Genomic DNA, 19,756 nt, shown 5'->3' with positions numbered 1-19,756 from the left:
AATACTTTTTCTTTTCTGCTATTTCAAAGTCCAGCTTTCATTTCCATAGAATGTCACAGGAAAACCATTAAAACTCTTTTTAAGTTACCTTTCTTTGGTATCAGTACTTCCAAATGGTTGGTTACAGTATTGTTCTACAAATTTGCTGACATAAAATCTTTATTGATTCTTCTTCAGTTACTTGCATATTTCTTCAGACATTCCATTGATTTCTACAGTGTTATGAAAATAATTCTAGGACTAGAAGATGAAGTTAGAATCCAGTTACTACATAACAATAGGGTTGCCTAATCTGAACTGCAGAAATCCAGTTGTGTCTTTGTCTTCATTGCCACCATCACTATATCTTTTTTTAATTTATTTATTTATATGCCGCACTTCTCCGGAGACTCAGTGCGGCTTACAATGCGTTAAGCAATAGCCTTCATACTTTTGTATATTTTATACAAAGTCAGCTTATTGCCCCCACAAACCGGGTCCTCATTTTACCTACCTTAGAAAGGATGGAAGGCTGAGTCAACCTTGAGCCTGGTGAGAATTGAACTCGCAGTAATTGTAGGCAGCTGGAAACTAAATACTACCTTTAACAGTAGCATTAGTCTGCTGTGCCACTCAGGCTCCTTTTGTCTCCTGTTCCTCAAAATAGGTAAACTATAATGAATTTAAAAGTTTGATTGAATATATTTTGCTTCCTTTTTTCTTAGTGTGTATGTTTCATTGAGGACCTTGGCTTTACTTCTTTACTTTCTCTGAAAATGTTACACTTAGTAATTTTATTTGGCATTCAAACTTCTCTGGTTGCTGGGAAGTGACAATGGAAAGCGGCTACTATCCTCCAAACTCTCTGTCTCTGTGTATGTATACAAAGCATGCAGATGGAAGTAGATTAATAGATATCTCTCTGGTAGGAAGATAGCAGCATTCCATGAGCATTTGGTACATAGCCATGCTGGTCAAATTTTGGATGCTGCTAGCTCCCTTGCCCAAAAAACAGAGATGAGCACACACACACACATGTATATGCATATACATGTGTGTGTGTGTGTGTGTGTGTGTATGTGCTCATCTCTGTTGGGCAAGGGAACTAGCATTGTCCAAGGACAATTTCTTTGGTCATATGGCCAGTATGGCTATGTACCAAATGTTCATGGAATCCCTTCGGTTTCAGTGTCCATAGCAAGTGGTTGAAGCACCTCAATATTTTATGGGCAGCCATGTAATTATGGATCTATCCCAATTTATTACAGTTCTGACCCATGTAGTCAGAGATTCACACTCGGAATCTCTGAATCTTTTTCTATAAAGCAAAAGAATGGTGATATGAAGCTCTTGGATGTTTGTCCTGATCAGATTAGTCTGTTGAAACACCAACTATTCCTCTTGCAGGCTTGAAAACCAATGGTCCAAGGTGGAGGGCAGTGAATACATGTGTTCTGGGAAATTTTCCGATCAATAAAGTGTATGTTGCTATTGAAATCTTGTTTAAAGTGTTCTATTTGGTTCCCTGACCTCTTTCCAAAGATAAGGAAATTGAATAACAACTCATACATGGCTAGAGGAAACCTTTTTCTCAAATCTGATTAAAGAAAAGGTCACTGATAGTAACAAAGGGACAATATTTGTTTTCCACTACTATTGCTAGTAGATGTTTTCCAAGTCATTGTTCTGGAATCTGGTCTAGCAGAAATACTGTGCTGTGCTGTGATATATTAAACACTCTGAAAATAAACTCAATCAGAGGTTGCTTGTGCAACCTTGAAAAAATGCAAATACTTTTAAAAAATGCAGATAACTGCTGCATTTGCTCTCCTGCAAATTATTTCAGAAATGCTGTATTCTTGTACAAGACATAGCACCTTTCTGAACTCTTGAAAATTTTTCAGTTGAGTAAGTTCCTTTGGACATTGCAATTAACTATAACATGCCTTATTACTTCCTCTGCTTCCATTTTCAACTATCTTCCCAGCATTCAATTTCTTAAGATTGCTTGGATGTCAGAACCTGACTTACAATGTCTTCTCCTCCTTGAACTTTAAACTGATGTTTCCTATCTGGTACAAGTGCCATAGTGACTAGAGTGTCCTACAAATATTAGAAATGAAATGCTTTGTTAGAAAATGGAATTGGTAAGAAGGTTGGTAAGAAGTGCAACATTTCTTTATTGAATCTTCTTAATGAAAAAAGAAAAGCTATTCTTGAGATTGAGTACTCTATTCTAAATGATTCTGGGGCATATACTTCTCTGTAGTACACTAAGTCTAGAGTTGTTGATCTGTGCTTCTATTCTTTATAGCTCATTTGAAGACTCTCCCCATATGTACTTACATGGTTTTTATTCCATTTGTACAGCCAAAGCTTTCCGCAGACATTCAGATCCATTATTCGTTCTTATTTCATTTCTCTGAATTAAACTGTAGCTCCAGCAATACTATTGTGAAGACTGCCAAAGAATTTCTATCATTTCTCTGTTTGCTGAGTTGTTTTCAACTTACGTTGTTTTCAAATGTCTCATCAATAAAAGAACCAAAGTGAAGTATAACTGGCATCTTGTTTTATTCCTTTAAACAGTACAGCTTATAGATTTATTACAGCAGAATTTGGAGTACCAAGTACAGTACCCATAGCATCCTTTTCTCCCCATGAAGAAAAGCCAAAATGAGATAAAAATGTACATTGAAACAGAAATGAAAAAACAAGATTAAGGGATGTCCTAGTTTTGCCCTGGCTTTGCCTATTCAAATATACACTGCTCAAAAAAATAAAGGGAACACAAGCAGAAGACATCCGAGATCTGAATGAATGAAATAGCCTTATTAAATACTTTATTCATTACATACAGTAGTTTTGTGTTCCCTTTAGTTGTTTGAGCAGTGTATAAACTACTGTATGTAAAGAACAAAGTATTTAATAAGGCTATTTCATTTATTCAGATCTCGGATGTCTTCTGCTTGTGTTCCCTTTATTTTTTTGAGCAGTATATTTTTGAGTACATCTTTGGGAAAGGTCTCTCAACAGGAAGAATTCCCAAATTAGAATAGAATAGTTTATTAATTGATTAGTCTTACAACCTTATTGATGAGATAAAAATAAAAAAATAAAATATATAGTTTGCTTCCAGAATAAAATAGATGGAAGGTAATGCAGTGATAAAATACATATGTGATAATGCACGGAGTCAGCAATCAGATAAATGAATCTCTCTTGCACGGTACCCCAGTTTGTTGGATGTATCAGGTTCTTAGTTTAACAGCCTTAATTAAGGACTTAAAAGTTGTGCTTTCAATGTTTACATTAGAGCCTTGGAGAAAATAAGCTAATCTGTAACTCATTTCTCAATGGGCTGGCTGTTCTTTCTGCCCAAACATAAAATTTAACATTTAATGTGAACATTGTAAACCAGCTAAGTCTAGTTAGTTAAAATATATATTTTAGATTTTAGTGTTTGGATTATTTTTTAAATTGGATGAGGGTTTTTTTTTGTTTAAGTGGATTCTTCTATTGTTTTGGTTTGACCTTTAGACATTCATTGTCTTCAGTATTTTGTTGCTCTTTTGTATGTTTGCAGTTTTTTTTTATAATCCTGTTTTAAAAAAACCCATAAAATTGGGGAAAAGTACATCCTATGAAAGCATTAAGACATATAGGGGTAAGCCTTGGTTAATGATGGTAATTTGGTCCAGAATTTCTATTGCTAAATGACCTGGTAATAAAATGTGTCATCAGATGACCACACCATTTAGCAACAGCAGTCCTGGCATTTTCAGTTACCATTGAAAAGTGAATCCTGTTACATCATTAAAAGCGATGCCATGTGGTCGCCATTTATGATCTCCTGCTGGCTTCCCTGTTGACTTTGCTTGTTGGAAGCTGGCAGTGAAGATTGCAAATGGTGATCTTGTGATCATAGATGCTGCAATGTTATAGTTACAAGGTAGTTACCAGCCACTTGGATCATGATCCCGACAGTTGGGGATGCTGTAATGACTGGAACTTCGGAGACCAGTATAAATACCACTTGTTCAGCATTGTAAGTTCAAACTGTCACTGAACGAATGGTCATTAAACAAGGACTGTCTGTATGCTATGCAAGGTTTCTCGCTTTCTGGAAGATGAGGATAATAAAAAGAACTATTTCATTCACCTGGATTTTTCAGACTGGGTACCACACAATGGGCTCTGCAGGCACAAGTGAAAAAAATATTTGCAAGGGCTAAAACTAAAAGAGTTTAAAACCAAAACATGTCTGCCAACAGGCAGAGAGAGAAAGAAAGAAAGAAAGAAAGAAAGAAAGAAAGAAAGAAAGAAAGAAAGAAAGAAAGAAAGAAAGAAAGAAAAAGTCAACACCTCCTCCCTCTTTCTAAGCTATTTACAGTCAACATATTGCCCGCAACAGTCTGGGTCCTCATTTTACCCACCTTGGAAGGATGGAAGGCTGAGTCAACCTTGAGCCTGGTGAGATTTGAACTGTCATATGAGTCAGTTGCCAAGCATCTGAATTTTGATCATGTGACTATGGGGATGCTGCAGTATGGAATGTGGTTATAAGTTGCTTTTTTCAGTGCCATAGTAACTTCAAACAGTCACTCTTGAATGGTTGTAAATCGAGGACTACCTGTCCTTCCAGAGAATATGCTTAAGATTATCCTATAAAAATAGACAAGAATATGAGGGGTCCTCTGAGCTTGTTTTCTTGCAGATGTTTCAAACTAGGTAACATCATCAGCACTTCTTGCACATCTGCAAGAAAACAAGCAAGCTCAGAGGGCATCAAGGATCCCTCATTTCAATCCTGAGTTACAAATATTATTCTTTATTAGACAAGAATATATCAAAAGTATCATGGATATCTCAGATCTAACCATTTAGACATTATAATAGGAGAGCCATGTAAGTCTGGTAGCTAAACATAAAAAGAAAGCTAATAGCATATCTCCAAACTAACAAAAAAATCCAATTATTTAGAAAATGATTTAGTAAGGAGATGGAGTAACTAAGTGACCATATTCATTCCACAAGGAATGAATTATCTTCCTTTACTTGAGTATCCTCTGCGGGAAAAGAATCCAGTAATTGTTACTCTATGACATAGTTCCCCGAAGTGGTGAATATCGACTCCCAGGGGTTAACGGGACTATTACTACTATAATTATTGCTTAAAGTAGTATTTATTAAATAATTTTCATGGGGGTCAATGAACAATCTGCAATTTCATGAAGAGTACAATGAGATGAAAAATTTGGGGGCTCGTGCCGTAAGAGAAGAAGAAATAACCCTCAAATGAAAGATTATTGTTATTAACCTAAAGAGACGCAACCACAATCCAGTCATTAAAAAAAAAAAAAAAAGATGACGTCATGAGATGACGTAACTGAATGCAGTCCGACAAATCAGGGGCAAATTATGTTCGTTTTCTGCGGGAAAAGAATCAAATTGTTGTTGTATAAAGTGAAGGGGAGGGGGGGGGGGAGAAACACCGCAACGTGACATTCCTCCTAGACCTAGAGGCTTCTCGGCAGCTACTCCATTGCGTCCCCGGAACCTCTCCGTTATGAAGAGGTTGTTGCCCGACGGAAGGTGTTCCATGTTGCGCCGTCCGGACTGCGGGGCATTATGGGGGCTTGCGATTGAAAACCGTTTCTTTTCTTTTCCTCCGCTTTCCCTCTCCTTTCGGCGGGTTTGATTAAAATGGCGCCCTAAGGCAGGGGCCAGTCAAGCACCGGGTTGGGCGGTTGCGGGGAGTGGCCCCGCGAAGAGGGAGGGAAGGAGGGAGCTCTCCCCGCCCCCGCCCCCCCCCTCCGCGCGCGAGGATGGCGAGCCCGGACCAGAAGTCCCCCAACGTTCTGCTGCAGAATCTCTGCTGCCGCATCCTGGGCAAGGGCGAAGGTAACGGTCTGGCTCCCCTTCCCCCCCCCACCAGAGGGTTGCTCTCTGGTAGGAAGGGAATAAGCGGCTCCTTTGTAGCTGTCAGGGCCGCTCGGAGCAGCCGGGCGTTCCGGCTCCCCTTCTCAATAATGAGGAGGAGGATGGTGATGATGCTGCAGAATACAGAGCGGAGCGGACCGCGGCTGGGGGGGTGGGTCGGTGGGCGAGCGAGTGGGGCCAGCAGGCTGCTTCACGTGCCCCGCCAATCCTTTGGCAGGGAAGAGAGTAGTTGCGGCTACCTAATGCGCTCTTCTTACTCCTCCCCTCGCAGCCCGGCGAACCCAAGCAATGGTTCAAGTGGGAGCACGAATTTGAACGGCTGTTCAGTTATGCCTCTCAGATCTGAAACCAATCATCCCCGGTCTAGGGATTATGGTCCTGGGAATCGTCTTCCGTTCTAATTTGAATTTCTTAAAAGAGAAGCCAGAAGGAGCAGGTGTGGAAGGCAAATAGTGTGGTGGTTGTAAAACTGCATGCGAACATGACTTACCTGTGTGGTAAACAAGATTTATTATATGAGTCAGTTAGCTCCCACTGAAGGGTGATTTTTGTTTACCGCTGGTCAAATAGCAAGCTGGAAATGCTGACCTATGTTTGGAAAAAAAAATTTTTTTTGAAAAATGTTCTTAGTTATTAGGGTGATGGACTGTTGTTGAAATGTTGATAGCAAGCAGCAAAAGAGTCCCCTCAGGGCCCATTTTCTCGTAGAATATTACAAGAGGTTAAATACATATGATTGTTTACTATTTCCATATATATTCATTCAGACACGATCTGGTAGGTTCAGGCGTGCTGCTTAACTGCATTCAACAGTTAAGTCAAAAGATAGTGAGATATTATATGCAGTGATACTATATGTAGACAGATATATTAAAGGGTTAGGGATCTTGAGATTCCAAATATTACTGATGTCAAGAATTTAGCTAGAAGTAACTAGCAGCATGCAGAAAACCATGTGATCCCATCACTTTTGTAAAAGATGGATTAAAAGTTATAAAAACAAACATTTGAAGATCTTCAGGAACTTCATTACTTTCTCTGAAGACTTTAGTTAGTAGAGGAGTCCCTACAACACAACTGTAGGCTGCCAGCCACAAACCTATCAAATGCTCAGGATGGATTTAGAAGCAAGGGAACCGGCAGAGATTTATAGAAATCAAGAGAAGTTCCAGGATTGTACACAACCACTTTTGGGGAGATAACTGCACCAGAGATACCAAAAGACCACTGGCACGTCAGGAGAAATGTCCTAATAGACAACGTAGGCAACCCACCCCAAACAGTGCTACCAAGGGTCTGGCCAGCAGGCAGGCCAAGTCTGACATCTTTCAAATGTGGCATAATGGGCATATTAAAAAGCTCTGGCAGGCTATTTGCCAGAGTTAACCCTACATCCTTGCTCAGAAGAGGCTACTTACAGTCAGAAATCAATTCATTAGATTTTAAGGTGGAAGTCCAGATCAAAGTATGGCCAGCTGTGGCCTATAGTCTTTGGAGTAGAAATGACCCAATGTTTAAAACCCGTATTCCAGGGTAGCCATTAAACAATACATGTACCTGAGACTGGCTTAATAGGAAAGCCTTTTTTAATCCAACTGCCTCTCCACAATGAGAGTATGCTTTTACCTCTAGTAAGGAAATCCAGAAAGGACACTTAGTTCATTTATAAATACCTTTCCTCTTGAGGTTAAATACCCAGAGAAGGTTTTGGTCCAAAACTTTTGTTGTGATGAATACTATTGTTCAACAAACATTTTTCATTCCAGTTGTTTTTTGGAAGTTGTAATCTAGTAATATACCCCAGATGGGATTGTATCAGTTAACTAAAAGGAAAAGGGGTTTCTTCTTTCGGCCTTATTTCTAAGTTTCCAGTTGAAATGGAGAAAATGATGAAAGCCATTTTGGTAGTAATTCACTCTGGTGGGCAGAGTGGGAGAGCCCCCAACCCGAGTGCTTAGACCTTCTGGGAATCTTACATTAGCCTTTTTTTTTTCTTTTTCTGAGCAATAAGCATAGCTTTGATCTTAAGGCTGGCCATAAAAGTCTCTGTGATAGTCATAGATCTTATCTGTCCTCTTAGCTCCTTCATTGCCAGGCTTCTATAGTTGAGATTCCTTATATCTATATATAAAAAAGATCTCTGATCAATGTACTTTACCTTGCATTCTTTTGCTGTATTGCATGAGTTGTAACTCTCATTATAAATCACTCTTTCCATTTTCAAAAGTGAAGGGCAGTTAATTTTTGCAGGCCAGTGCAGATTTTCTAACCTGTTGTGCAATTCATATATGCAATGGAATTGGTGTATGCTTGGCACAAAGATCAGAAATGATATTGAGAGCTGTCGGATAAATAATTTTTTAAAAGCTTTGAACACAAGATAATTCTATTATGTTCTATTGCATTGTGATGCTATTGAATAAGACATGCCAAAAGCATGTCTTAAGGGTAGTACTTATGATTGGTAATGACTTTTAGGAAGAACGTTCTTCTTAATTCCCCGAAGGTTCTTTTTATAAGGCTTGTTTTCCACATATTTCAAAACTTGTTTGAAGGTCTGGGATCTTTATATAGATTAATCATTATTTTTTTCTTCAGGTAAAATGGTGTTTTCAGGCAATTGGGTAACTAGCTGGAGGTAAAAGGAAAATGGACTAGGAGCCAAAGACATCCACATTATGGAATATTATGAAAATATGTCTGGTTCTAACCCTTAAATTGTTTTGGAAGGCATTGATTTGTTTGTTCATTGCTTCAGTATGCCTTTAGCCTTTAGGATCTACTATGGGCAACTCAAATAGTCCTCAACATACGACTGATCGGTTAGCGGCTATTTGTAGTTATGATGGACTCAGAAAGCACTTCTAGTCATAGTAAAGTGTCAAATTGTCTGTGTTCCCCACAGTCACATGACCGCATTTTAGGGTGCTTGGCAATCTGTTCATACTTATAATCAGTTATAAGTTCCTTGCGATCATGTGATCACCATTTGCAATCTTCTCTGACAGCTTCCTTAGAAAGTCAATGTGAGCCAGCAGGGAAGGTTGCAAGCTGCTGCTGCCTGCTGAAAGCGCTCCCTCTTATCTTTGGAGATTGGCTGAATGAACTGCCAGCTGAGGGGAGCTAATATTCTTCCACGGTATACAGAAATCATGATTTAAGCTTCTTTTCTGACTCCTGCAACTCCCCCCCCCAAGTATGTGAAGTCTCCTCTGTGCATGGAAGAGCATCCCTCATTTGGAGAGTGCAGAAACTAAAATCACGATGATCTAGGCTTCTTTTCTGTACCGCACAGAAGGATGTGAGCTGTTCTCTCACTCTAGTGAGAGTCTCCTCTAGTGGGCTGCAGAAATGGACCTTACATCTTCATGATTTAAGTTTTGTTTCTACATCCCATTGGAGGAGTTTTCTTCCATGCATGGAAAAGAATTCACATTCTTCTGTGGAGTGCAGAAATGAAGCTTAGATAGTTTGGATATTAATGGTTTAAGGTATTTTTCTGCACGCCCGAAAAGAGTTTTCAGCCCTACTCCATGCAAGGAAGGGAACTCTTCTGGTGGAGAGCAGAAAGACATGTTAGAGCTTCATGATTTCTGCTTCCCACCAGAGGAGTTCCCTTCCATGCAGGAAAGCCTCGGTGGCGCAGTGGTTAGTGTGCTATACTGCAGGCCACTTCTCTGACTATCAGCTGCCTGCAATTTGGCAGTTCAAATCCCACCAGTCTCAAGGTTGACTCAGCCTTCCATCTTTGCGAGGTGGATAAAATGAGGACCCAGATTATTGGGGGCAATATGCTGACTCTGTAAAACCGCTTAGAGAGGGCTGTAAAGCATTATAAAGCGGTATATAAGTCTTAAGTGCTATTGCTAGTGCTAAAGGAAACTCAACACCAGCGGGGTACAGAAATGGAGCTTAAGATCATACTCCCCACTTCATCATGCCTCAAGAAAACGGCCCCCATTGGCAGAATGGCGCAAGTTGACCTCTGTAGGAAGGCTGTGTCTGGCATCAACTGGGCACGAAACATAAGTGGAACACTTTACATGTGGTGCTGGTCACCATAGCTGGCTGAGGACTTCAGGGCTTCCTTCACCCTTGAGGCATCTCTCAATCCATTTAATGACCTGCACCATTGCTTAACAACCACAATTAGGAGAGCTGGGATTGCAGTTGTTGAGCAAAGTGGTCATGTGGGGATCTTGCTTAATGAATCAATGAGATTCCAATCCTAGTTGTGCTTGTAAATTGAGGACTACCTGCATTTAATTTATATTTACAATATGTATTGTACATATTATACGATGATGTATTTTAATGCTTTGTGTTATGCAGACTGCTTTCATCGTGGCTTACATCTACATACGAAAATATAATAAAGCATACATTATAAAGAAAAAAAATACTTTGCAGGTTCATAAACAGAAACACTGTAGATAGGTTATCCTGTTCCAGAAAGTGATGAGTAGGAATTTACCATCTTAAAGGAAGCTGCTGGCTGACAGCCTGATGAGCTATGTGAGAGAATTAATGAAAGTTTCCCTTACTTATCACCATGGCATAGGTCTGAACTTATTCTAGATCAGTTTTGGCTTTTGATCCTTATCCATGCATATATGGTATGTCATTTCTGATGCTTTGTCTCCCAGAGGAACCAAAGTATGCCTCAGGATTGGTGCATAGAAATAAACTGCTCACGGGCAATTTTGTCAGAGAGCCCAGATTGTCTTCTGTTCCTAGAAGCCAACTACTAGACTCCCCAAGCACCCTCTAAAAACCTATATCATGAGGTGCCTGGAGCCGATTCTCTTACAAATGTTGCTGATAAATAAGTACAGTAGCTTTCTTCTTCTTCTTCTTCTTCTTCTTCTTCTTCTTCTTCTTCTTCTTCTTCTTCTTCTTCTTCTTCTTCTTCTTCTTCTTCTTCTTCTTCTTCTTTTTTTTGTTGCAAATATTACATAAGGTAGAGAAGATCAGAGGCCCCAATGTGGGTTCCTGAAATGGGAAGAAAGAATAACATTGAGAATCAGAAGAAAAAAACGAAATCAAGACAACATTCAGCTAAAAGAAATCTCAGTCCAGGCAGAACTTAATCCAAGTAACTGTAGCTCTTCCCTAATTCTCACAAAAATTGGGGTGGGGGGAGGATTCGGGTCCTTGAGACTTCTGTGCTGCTGCCAGTTCAGACCGGTTCAGGAAAACCGGTAGTTGTGATCTGTGGGTGGGCCTGCCGCTCCCCCTCCCCGCACTATGCCGTCCTATTTAGCCACATTTTTTAAGTCACCAACATGCGTGCAAACTATGCGTGCTAGCAAAGCGCATGTGCGGAAGGCCATGTCGCACTCACATTTTCAGTGCTGGGCAAACCGGTTGTTAATTCATGTGCTGCTCACCTCTGCTTCCAGGTAACCAGACTAGGAGACCAAAAGTCATGCACTCTTAATATTGTACTACCTTTATTATAAGGTAACAGAATCTTGAACGTGAGCCTGTGCCTCTTATCCAGACTCTGAAAGCCTGCAAATACAAAGTTGGGATTTAAGCTGCATCCCCCCATTGAGACATCATCAATATATTGAGAAGCACATCAGTATATTGATGATGTCTCACCCCAATGGTCCTCTTCTGATGGCATTATATAGATGTTAAAAAGGATGAGGGAAAAGACCTAGCTTTCTAAAACTCCATTACCGAGTATTTAAGGTGCCATCTCCCCCTGCCATTATTGACTAATGTACCCATCTAGAGAGGAGTGGAATCACTCAGAGTCGCCTCAAACTGTGCAGACATTCAAATTTAATTCAGATCCGGAGATGATATTTTCAAGGGTGAGATTTGCTGCCAAAATGTGCTTCATTGAAATCCTACTTTGATTCTGTACAGCAAGACTGAAATACAAAACTTGGGTCCAATGTCCTGCTGCTGAAGTAAGTGCATATGTGAGTAGGCAAGAGGCAAATCAAACTGGAGGAGAGTATATATCTTAGGCAGATGATAAAACACAACTCTCAAGGAACATGCTTTGGTTTATATATGTGTAGCTGTGTACAGTTTGCTAATTGCAGTTTTTGCAACACCAAGAGGAAACTGCAAAAGGCTGTGATGACGGTTGTAGTGATAATTGCATGTTTCGACGTTCTCATTAAATAATAATAAAATTATTATTGTTATTGCTATTATTATTTAATAATAAATTATTATTTCTCTTTTGTAATTTTTAATTATTATAACAATATTTGTGTCCCTAGAACTTTGCAGAATGCAAGAGGGGATTGTCTTTTGAAGGAATGAAAGGGGGTGAAGGTTGGAAAAGTGGAGATTGTGAAGATACAAGGTTATATCTAGACTCAAAAGCAGAGAGGAAGCAGGAAAAGCTGTGTATAGATTTTGAAATATGAGCAGGAAGGGAGATGGGATTAAAAAATGATTTTGGCGGTAGAAACATTGATAAAAGTGAGGAACAAGGATGAATCAATGGAAGTCCAGGGGAAAGATGCAATGTTCACCTTAATTGGAAGGTCGGCAATCAGAGGTTTAAAGCACTTTAAAATAGGGGAAATAATACAATCTTAAGAAAATTATTGCCAGAAATAGCAAAATGAATTATTGCACAAAATGAAGTATCTCATTTTTCTTTTAAAGAGAACCTAACTTATGCCTGAAATCCCAGGTCATTGGATTCAAAAGCTTGGATTTTCCTAGGGTTTTTTCCCCTAAATTTACTTCTGACCTCAAATACTTGTTTAAGTATTACTAATTACCTTGTTAATGGAAAAACCATTTAGCTAAATGTTTTAATATTTTTTTTTTTGTTTGCTCCATCAAGTCTTTGTCAATTTATATTTAACTTAATTACATATTTTCATATTTTTACAAGTTTCTAGAAAGCTCCAGCTATGACAATCAGAGTATTTTATTCTGGGGATTCTTTTCCATTTTAACTTTATATAATGTAGTCTCTATACTATTTCCTTTCCAATTTCCCAGAAGATTTACTGAGAACCCCTTCTAGGCTTTGAAATATATATATTAAATAATGGAGTGTAAATTCCTCTAATATATTAATGGAACAGAAGGAAGTGTATATTGCATAATAGGTGGTAAAGAACAATCACCACTAATCATTAAGGAAACATGGTTTTATAGCAATTAATATAAAAGTGCACATGATTTAAATTGCTAAAAATATGTTAGGAATATGCCTTCATCAAATTAATAATGTATGCTTTTTGCTGTAGGCACTTTGTAATCAGAATAGCATATAATAATATACTTAATTTTTGGGGAACGTTCTGTAAATGTGTTCATTAAGAGCTTCTGCCAGGATAGTCAAACAAAGACATAATCTTAAAATTATTATCATTTTTATAAATTTTCGTGTTTTTTTCAGTCCTAAAGTGAGTTTTCGGAAATCTTTGAACAGGCATATATATGTGTTTTTGGGCATATTCTAAATGGCTTTCTTATTAATTTTAAAATATATATTCATGCCTTGTGTTGTATATTCATGAGATGCAATTAATTCATTTAAATGAGAGTTTTCTGGGTAATAAAAGTTAAGGAGTAGTTTAGGGTGTTTCTCTTCTAATTATAGTTATTGTGAATGTTAATATGGTTAGATTACTGTTTAATTTTTGTTATTGGGAAATAGTTAAGCCCCAGTGTTTTGAAAATTAAGGTAACAAATAGAGGAGAACACGCAGAATAGATCTTAATTTTGCTATCTTTTCTAAATATTGGTCTGTGCCAGCTTGTGAAGTCCATTAGGATCTGGAAGATGAAAGCTTGTTAGTTTAAGATATCAGCTCCTTTCTGCTTTTGACAGTCATTTGGCATTTGCCCCATTGCATTTGGCACTCTTCATTTTGCTGATCTAGTTTTGCCAAATATGAAATGAAGTATCTAGCAAAGACAAAGAATTTAAAGACCAGATGGTGAAAGGAATGCATCTCAAAGATCATATTAGGCTTTTCAAAAAAAAAAAAAAAATGCTTGGATATTTCTTTCTCCCCTCAGAACTGCAGCCTGGCACTTTTATCACTGAAATATGCTACCGTTTTTTCTTTTCTAAGTTTATCAAAACAAATAAGTAAACAATAAGCATATTAGGACCAAAGTTCTGATGATCACAATTTTCAGTGAGAATAGAATACTGACTACTGAAGGAATAATTATTGTATGCAGGCTCTAGTTGTGCATTTCTTTAATTTTGCATTTTTATAGTATTTTATCAGTTTCCTGCATCACCCTGTCCAATGATTTAAAGACACAGAATTAAAGTTTTCTTTAAATAAAGAACCTAAAGACTAAATACTGTATGTTCATAGTGAGTTTAGGAGTAGAATAAAGAGCTGATTATTGGGTTCCAAGAGCAATGGAAGGCAGTGGCTGACAGTCTTAGCACACATCTTGTTTATGAGACACAAAGCAACTGAAACTGAAAGGAAACAACTGAAAAATGTATGAATTAACCTGGCTGCTTGAAAATATTGATTTGACTTCATGGACCCCCTGAAAAAATAATCAGACCATACTTTGAGAATTGCTGATTTAGATCAAATGTTCTTGAGTGTATAGGAGCTCACTTTATGCATTCATGCTGCTTATTATGAAGGCTTTGTTTTCAAGATACTTCTTTCTATCAGTTTATTAATATATGTGATGTCATGGTTTCCAAGTCTTGAAAAATCTAAATTCAAATTCTAAATTCAATTCAGTGATGAATCTTTTTGGACAATATTCAGTTGTTCATTATCAATTTGACCTAAGTTCAAAGATTGTTTGGAAGATAATATGGGTGGAAAAAAACATGCCTTTTCATGAACTCCTTGAGGGAAAGGTAGGAGACAAATTATTAAATAAACAAATACAATGAATTTTTTGTAATTGTAACTGTGATTTCATTTCAGCTGATGTAGCTCAGCAGTTTCAGTATGCCGTGCGAGTCATTGGAAGCAACTTTGCCCCTACTGTTGAGAGAGATGAATTTCTTGTGGCAGAAAAAATTAAAAAAGAATGTAAGTTTAATTTGAATTTGCTTTTTAATGGTGTTTAGATTTATTTTCGATAAAGTTCGTACTACTACTAAATTGTACTTAATTAGATTCACTTTATTACTTATCAGTGCTATATTATTACTCCAGTAATTTTTATAAAACATAAGTAAAATTTAGTGTATGTTCATATGAATTTAAACATATCACTGTTAGCTGAAATTAATACAGAGAAGACCTAATGCAGAATGAATGGGTTTATGCACTTTTCAATTCTTTTTTAACATCACTACAATGTATAGCTACTGTAGTGAAGAAAATATGAAACGACAATCATAGCAAGATTCTAAATTTGATGTACTCCTGATAAGTCTCAGAGTTCTATACTTCCTTTGCTCCCATCATGGGTGGTATCAACCGCTGAGGGCATCAGGTGGATTGTCTGGCTCAGATAGTATTTGCATGACTATTGTCAATCACACACAAAAAGATCTGAGATGCAGCAGAGATTCTAACTTAAGCAACTATAAATAATGAGTAAGGGGATAACAAGTATTAAGAGGCTGGCATGCAATTCCCTTAAAGTAAGCCCAGTTGAACTTGAGGGAATTTAGATTAGATTTAACTAACAACAACAAAATAAACTTGTATGTCGCCCAACTCAGTGACTCCAGGTGGCTAGGAACAATTAAAAGAAATTGCAAACTTTAGCCAAACTTTTAGATAACTATTAGACAAACTTGTAGACTTTAATGGAGTCTAGGATTCTAAATCTGAGTTTTTACCTCACCCCTTTCTTTTTCAAGCTTTTTAATGACATGGCATATATACAAGTTACAATAGCAATTGGGACTGGGATCACTGTCATTAACTGATAATGTCGTAAAGCACAATGTCAAGTTACCACATTGCTTAGCAAAGGCAATCCTAGCAGTCCTGGTTGCCATCTTGATCCCAGCACCATGTAACAGTTAGGAGGTAGGCGTAAGGAGCGTAGGGTGGTTGCGTGCTGTGGGTCGGCGCTAGGGAAGGCCTTGTGTGGATGGGCACTGGAGAGCACAGTCAGGTCAGTGAAGGTGCAGGTGGAACAGTGAGGGCCACTGGCAGACCTGCAAAAGATGCAAGCAGGCAGCAGAGAGCATGAGTGCAAGCAAGTCGGTGGGAGCTCAGGTTGTTGAGTGTAATGTAGAGTATGAGATCCCTGCCCTGGGATCTTGTATTCCATAGTGGGGTTCCTCAGGAGAAAAAGTGACAGGATTGATTTACAGGAGCAACTGTAACCTTCCCTCCTGGCTTCCCCATTGACTTCATGGGAGGTGAAGGGAGCCTTCATGGGAGGGAGACAGCAAGGAAGGTGACAAATGGCAATCATGTAACCTCATCTTACTGCAACATTGTAATTGCATGATCACATAACTGCAGGTTCATGTCCAAACTGTAACTTCATGAATTGGTTACCCTCATTCAGTGGCATCATAATTTTGAACAGTTGTTGAACAAGTGGTCGTATTTTGACTACTTGTGTTGCAAGCAGTTATCTTTCCTCCCCATGGCTCCCCCTTTAAGAACATAAAACAATTTTAAGGTATCTTTACTCAGAAGTTTAAGACCTCAAATATAGAGGTTTTTTCTTTTTCCTTCTCCTTCTCCTTTTCCTTTTCCTTCTCTCTCTCTCCCTCTACCTCTCCCTCCTCCTCCTCCTCTTTCTCTTTCTCTTTCTCTTTCTCTTTCTCTTTCTCTTTCTCTTTCTCTTTCAAGTTCCCATTTCCTTTATAGATTGCTGATGCAAGAAATTTTCTGCTGTGGTCATCCAGTTATTTCACAAAGATGGAGGTTGCCAAAATACTGTACAAGCACTTTGGAAGGATAGCTTTTGGCTATTATGCACTTACTGGTTGTGGGAAATGAAGTAGGGAGCAATATCCTCTTTCATCCTATATAGTCTACTCTTTTCTCTGCAGAATAATAAGGCAAACCATTTTTTAATTGCAAATGTGTATAGAAAAAAATGCTGTGTAAAAAGCAGGTTGGACAGTTTTGTCTTTGCAGCAGGAAATAGGGATTTGCCCCTTCATTCCTTCCATGGACAAGACAAGAAATTTAAGGGGAAGAGGTTACCTTTTTGACAGCTTTGCCGTCTTATGACATCCACCTTATGTCTTTGAGTGAAGATGATCTGATCTTCCAGATGCATTGTGTATAATCCTGAACACAAACTTTAACATCGATTAATTTTATAAATCAGAAGGAGTAGAATAGTTTAAAATATCATTTTCTCGATTATTTTGTGAGTAACTGAGATGTTGTCTTTTTATTTTTGCAGTAAGTGTTTCTGACCATAATTTATATTGGCCCACGTAGAGTATTTAATAGAAATTTTTAAAAATGCATATTCCAAGGATAAGATTGTTTTATTGGAGACAATTACTTGATGCTTGGGTTACTTTTGATCTATGTATCTATCAGTCTGTTTATTAATCTATCAAACAAATCTCACCTATCTCACAAATGTGACTCTGGGTGGTGTTCAATAAAACATAGTTTGTAAACTATGACTCTTGTATGGCATCAAATTGTGCTTGATTTATATAGCTAGTATCTGTTCTTATAACCATATAGATAGGTAAACAATTCAAAATTTTCAGAAAAAGAAAAACCAAGCATTACATGGGTATATAGTATTCATAATTGTATAATTTAGAACCATTCCCTCACTTTAAGCCCTGGCATGGAAATATTTTTGGATTTATCTTGAGCAATGTCAGATGAATGTGTTGGAATTAGGAGGAGTGTATTCATAGTGACTTTTAATCTTGGCGAAGAAGCAATGTCTGCATTTCCATTTTGGAAATCTATATTTTTGGAAATCTGATTCTTCAAATCAGTACCACAGAGGATACAATAGGGCAGCGTTACCCAACCTTTCTGTGATGGCGGCCGTTGCGAGGAGGGATGGTTTTGTGTGAGGGGCTGGCGTGCACGCGTGCACAGCTCCATTTGTGTGAGCATTTGCTGCTCTTGTGAGGGGGGCTACACGTGCACGCATGCTCACCTACTGCTGGTGCGGCCCAGTTCCGAATGGGTTGTGGCCCAGGAGTCGGCTGTGGCCCAGGAGCTGGGGACCCGTGCTATAGAGGCAAGTAAAACCTAATGTAACAAGGATTTGTGTTTTCCCATTCATTTACACATTTTTATATAAGCGAGGCAGCTCTTGTGAAGAAATAATCATCTTTATGCAGAAAAACCTTTTCCTAGCCCTTAGATCAGTGGTGGGTTTCACTTACCTTTGCTCCCAGTTCGCTCGCACAAACCGGTAGCTTCTGTGCATGTGCAGAGCATATTTGATGACATCCAGGTGTGTGGGCGGAGGCTCCTGCCACAACTCCTACTGGTTCGCCCGAACTGGGGTGAACCGTTAGCAACCCATCACTGCCTTAGATCACTTATATAATATTAAGTAAAAGATTGTTGTATGTGAAGAATGAATAGATGGATGAATTTGCATCTTAATACAACTTAATACAAAATGTAGATTTTCTACATATAAACAATATTGAGATTAAAAAAAACAAATTATGATGTAATAGGAATTGTTGGAGGCCAACTTTGTAATATAAACCAGCAGAAATCTATGTAGCAATAAAATACCCAATAGCAATGTCATTTGCCTTCAAAGAGCTTCTTGTATCAACACTGAGTAAAACATGATTTGCTTCCCAAACTGCCCCTAAAATGCCTTTCTCTATTACAGTTGTGCGCCAAGGAAGAGAAGAACATGCTGCTGTATTTTCAGAGCTCTACAGAAAACTTTACTCACAGGTAAAGGAACAAACTTTCTACCTAGGGCAATGTTGGCGAACCTTTTTGGCACCAAGTGCGGAAACAGGAACGCACATACATACACCCGTGTGCCGGAAACCGGATGAGCAGCTATGATTGTTCTTGGACCTGGTCTTCCAGTTTCTGGCATGCATGCACGCGTGAAGACCAGCTGGCCAGTGCGCATGCGCACACCAGAAACCAGAAGATCATCTTACCGATGTATGTATGTGCACCGGGCGGCTGCTCTTCCAGTTTCCGGCGCTCCTGGGTATCTGAAACCAGCTGCCCGGCGCACCGGAACCTGGAAAAGCAATGGGGGGGTGGCTCGCATTCCTGAAGACATGTCTCTGCATGCCATTTCCAGCACGTGTGCCATAGGTACACCAACACGGACCTAGGGTGTGCAAAAAATTTACAAAACCATTAGCAAAATGAAGCACTTCTCTTGAAGCTTTAAAGCAGCCTGGCTTCTAAAAGGATTCACATTCCCTTTTGCTGTTGCAGAACAGAAGTGTTGTTTGTGGAAGCATATATAGACAACTCTGGGAATTTTGTGAAGGCCCCTTTGGCCCCTTTGACTCCTTTTGACAAGAGAGGAATGGGTAATCTTTGAGTTAGGTCCATTTGTTCAGTCACCATTCAAAGTTATGATATTGCTGAACGCATGAGATTTACGATCAGTCCTCAAAGTTCTGGCTGTTGCAGCAACTCTGGCAGTCACACCATCAATATTTGGGCACTTGGCACCTGACCTACATTTACAACCAGTTGCAACATCCCATGTTCTTATTCTCTACCCTTGCACGAACTGCTTCTGCTTCAATTCCTCCATCCACCTATCTGCGCCCCCCGCCTCTTCCCCCTTTAGGCCACCCTTTACTCTGCCACCTACTCTTGCTGCCACTGCCACTTCAGCACAGCAGAGCTTCCAGAGCTGGGCTACCTAGGAAGAAGGTAATGGGACGTAGAGGAGGCAGGATGGCAGGGCAGGTATATGGAGACTTCCAACTTCCACTGATGGC

At 38.9% G+C, this 19,756-nt stretch overlaps 1 protein-coding gene across 1 annotated transcript in view; it reads left to right on the top strand.

Annotated features, from left to right (window-relative positions):
- Positions 1 to 5,667: 5,667 nt before the first annotated feature.
- TUBGCP3 (tubulin gamma complex component 3) overlaps positions 5,668 to 19,756 on the top strand; it is a 72,020-nt gene continuing 57,931 nt past the window's right edge. The window contains exons 1-3 of the mRNA XM_070942659.1: positions 5,668 to 5,883; positions 14,829 to 14,936; positions 18,664 to 18,731. Coding sequence (XP_070798760.1) covers positions 5,808 to 5,883; positions 14,829 to 14,936; positions 18,664 to 18,731 — 252 coding nt within the window. The 5' untranslated portion in view covers positions 5,668 to 5,807. The remainder of the gene's footprint in view (positions 5,884 to 14,828; positions 14,937 to 18,663; positions 18,732 to 19,756) is intronic.

This window comes from Pituophis catenifer, unplaced genomic scaffold (genome assembly GCF_029215685.1).
Source record: "Pituophis catenifer annectens isolate HBS135680 unplaced genomic scaffold, rPitCat1.0.hap2 SCAF_4, whole genome shotgun sequence".
Taxonomy (NCBI): domain Eukaryota; kingdom Metazoa; phylum Chordata; class Lepidosauria; order Squamata; family Colubridae; genus Pituophis; species Pituophis catenifer.
This window is presented reverse-complemented; position numbering and strand designations above follow the sequence as displayed.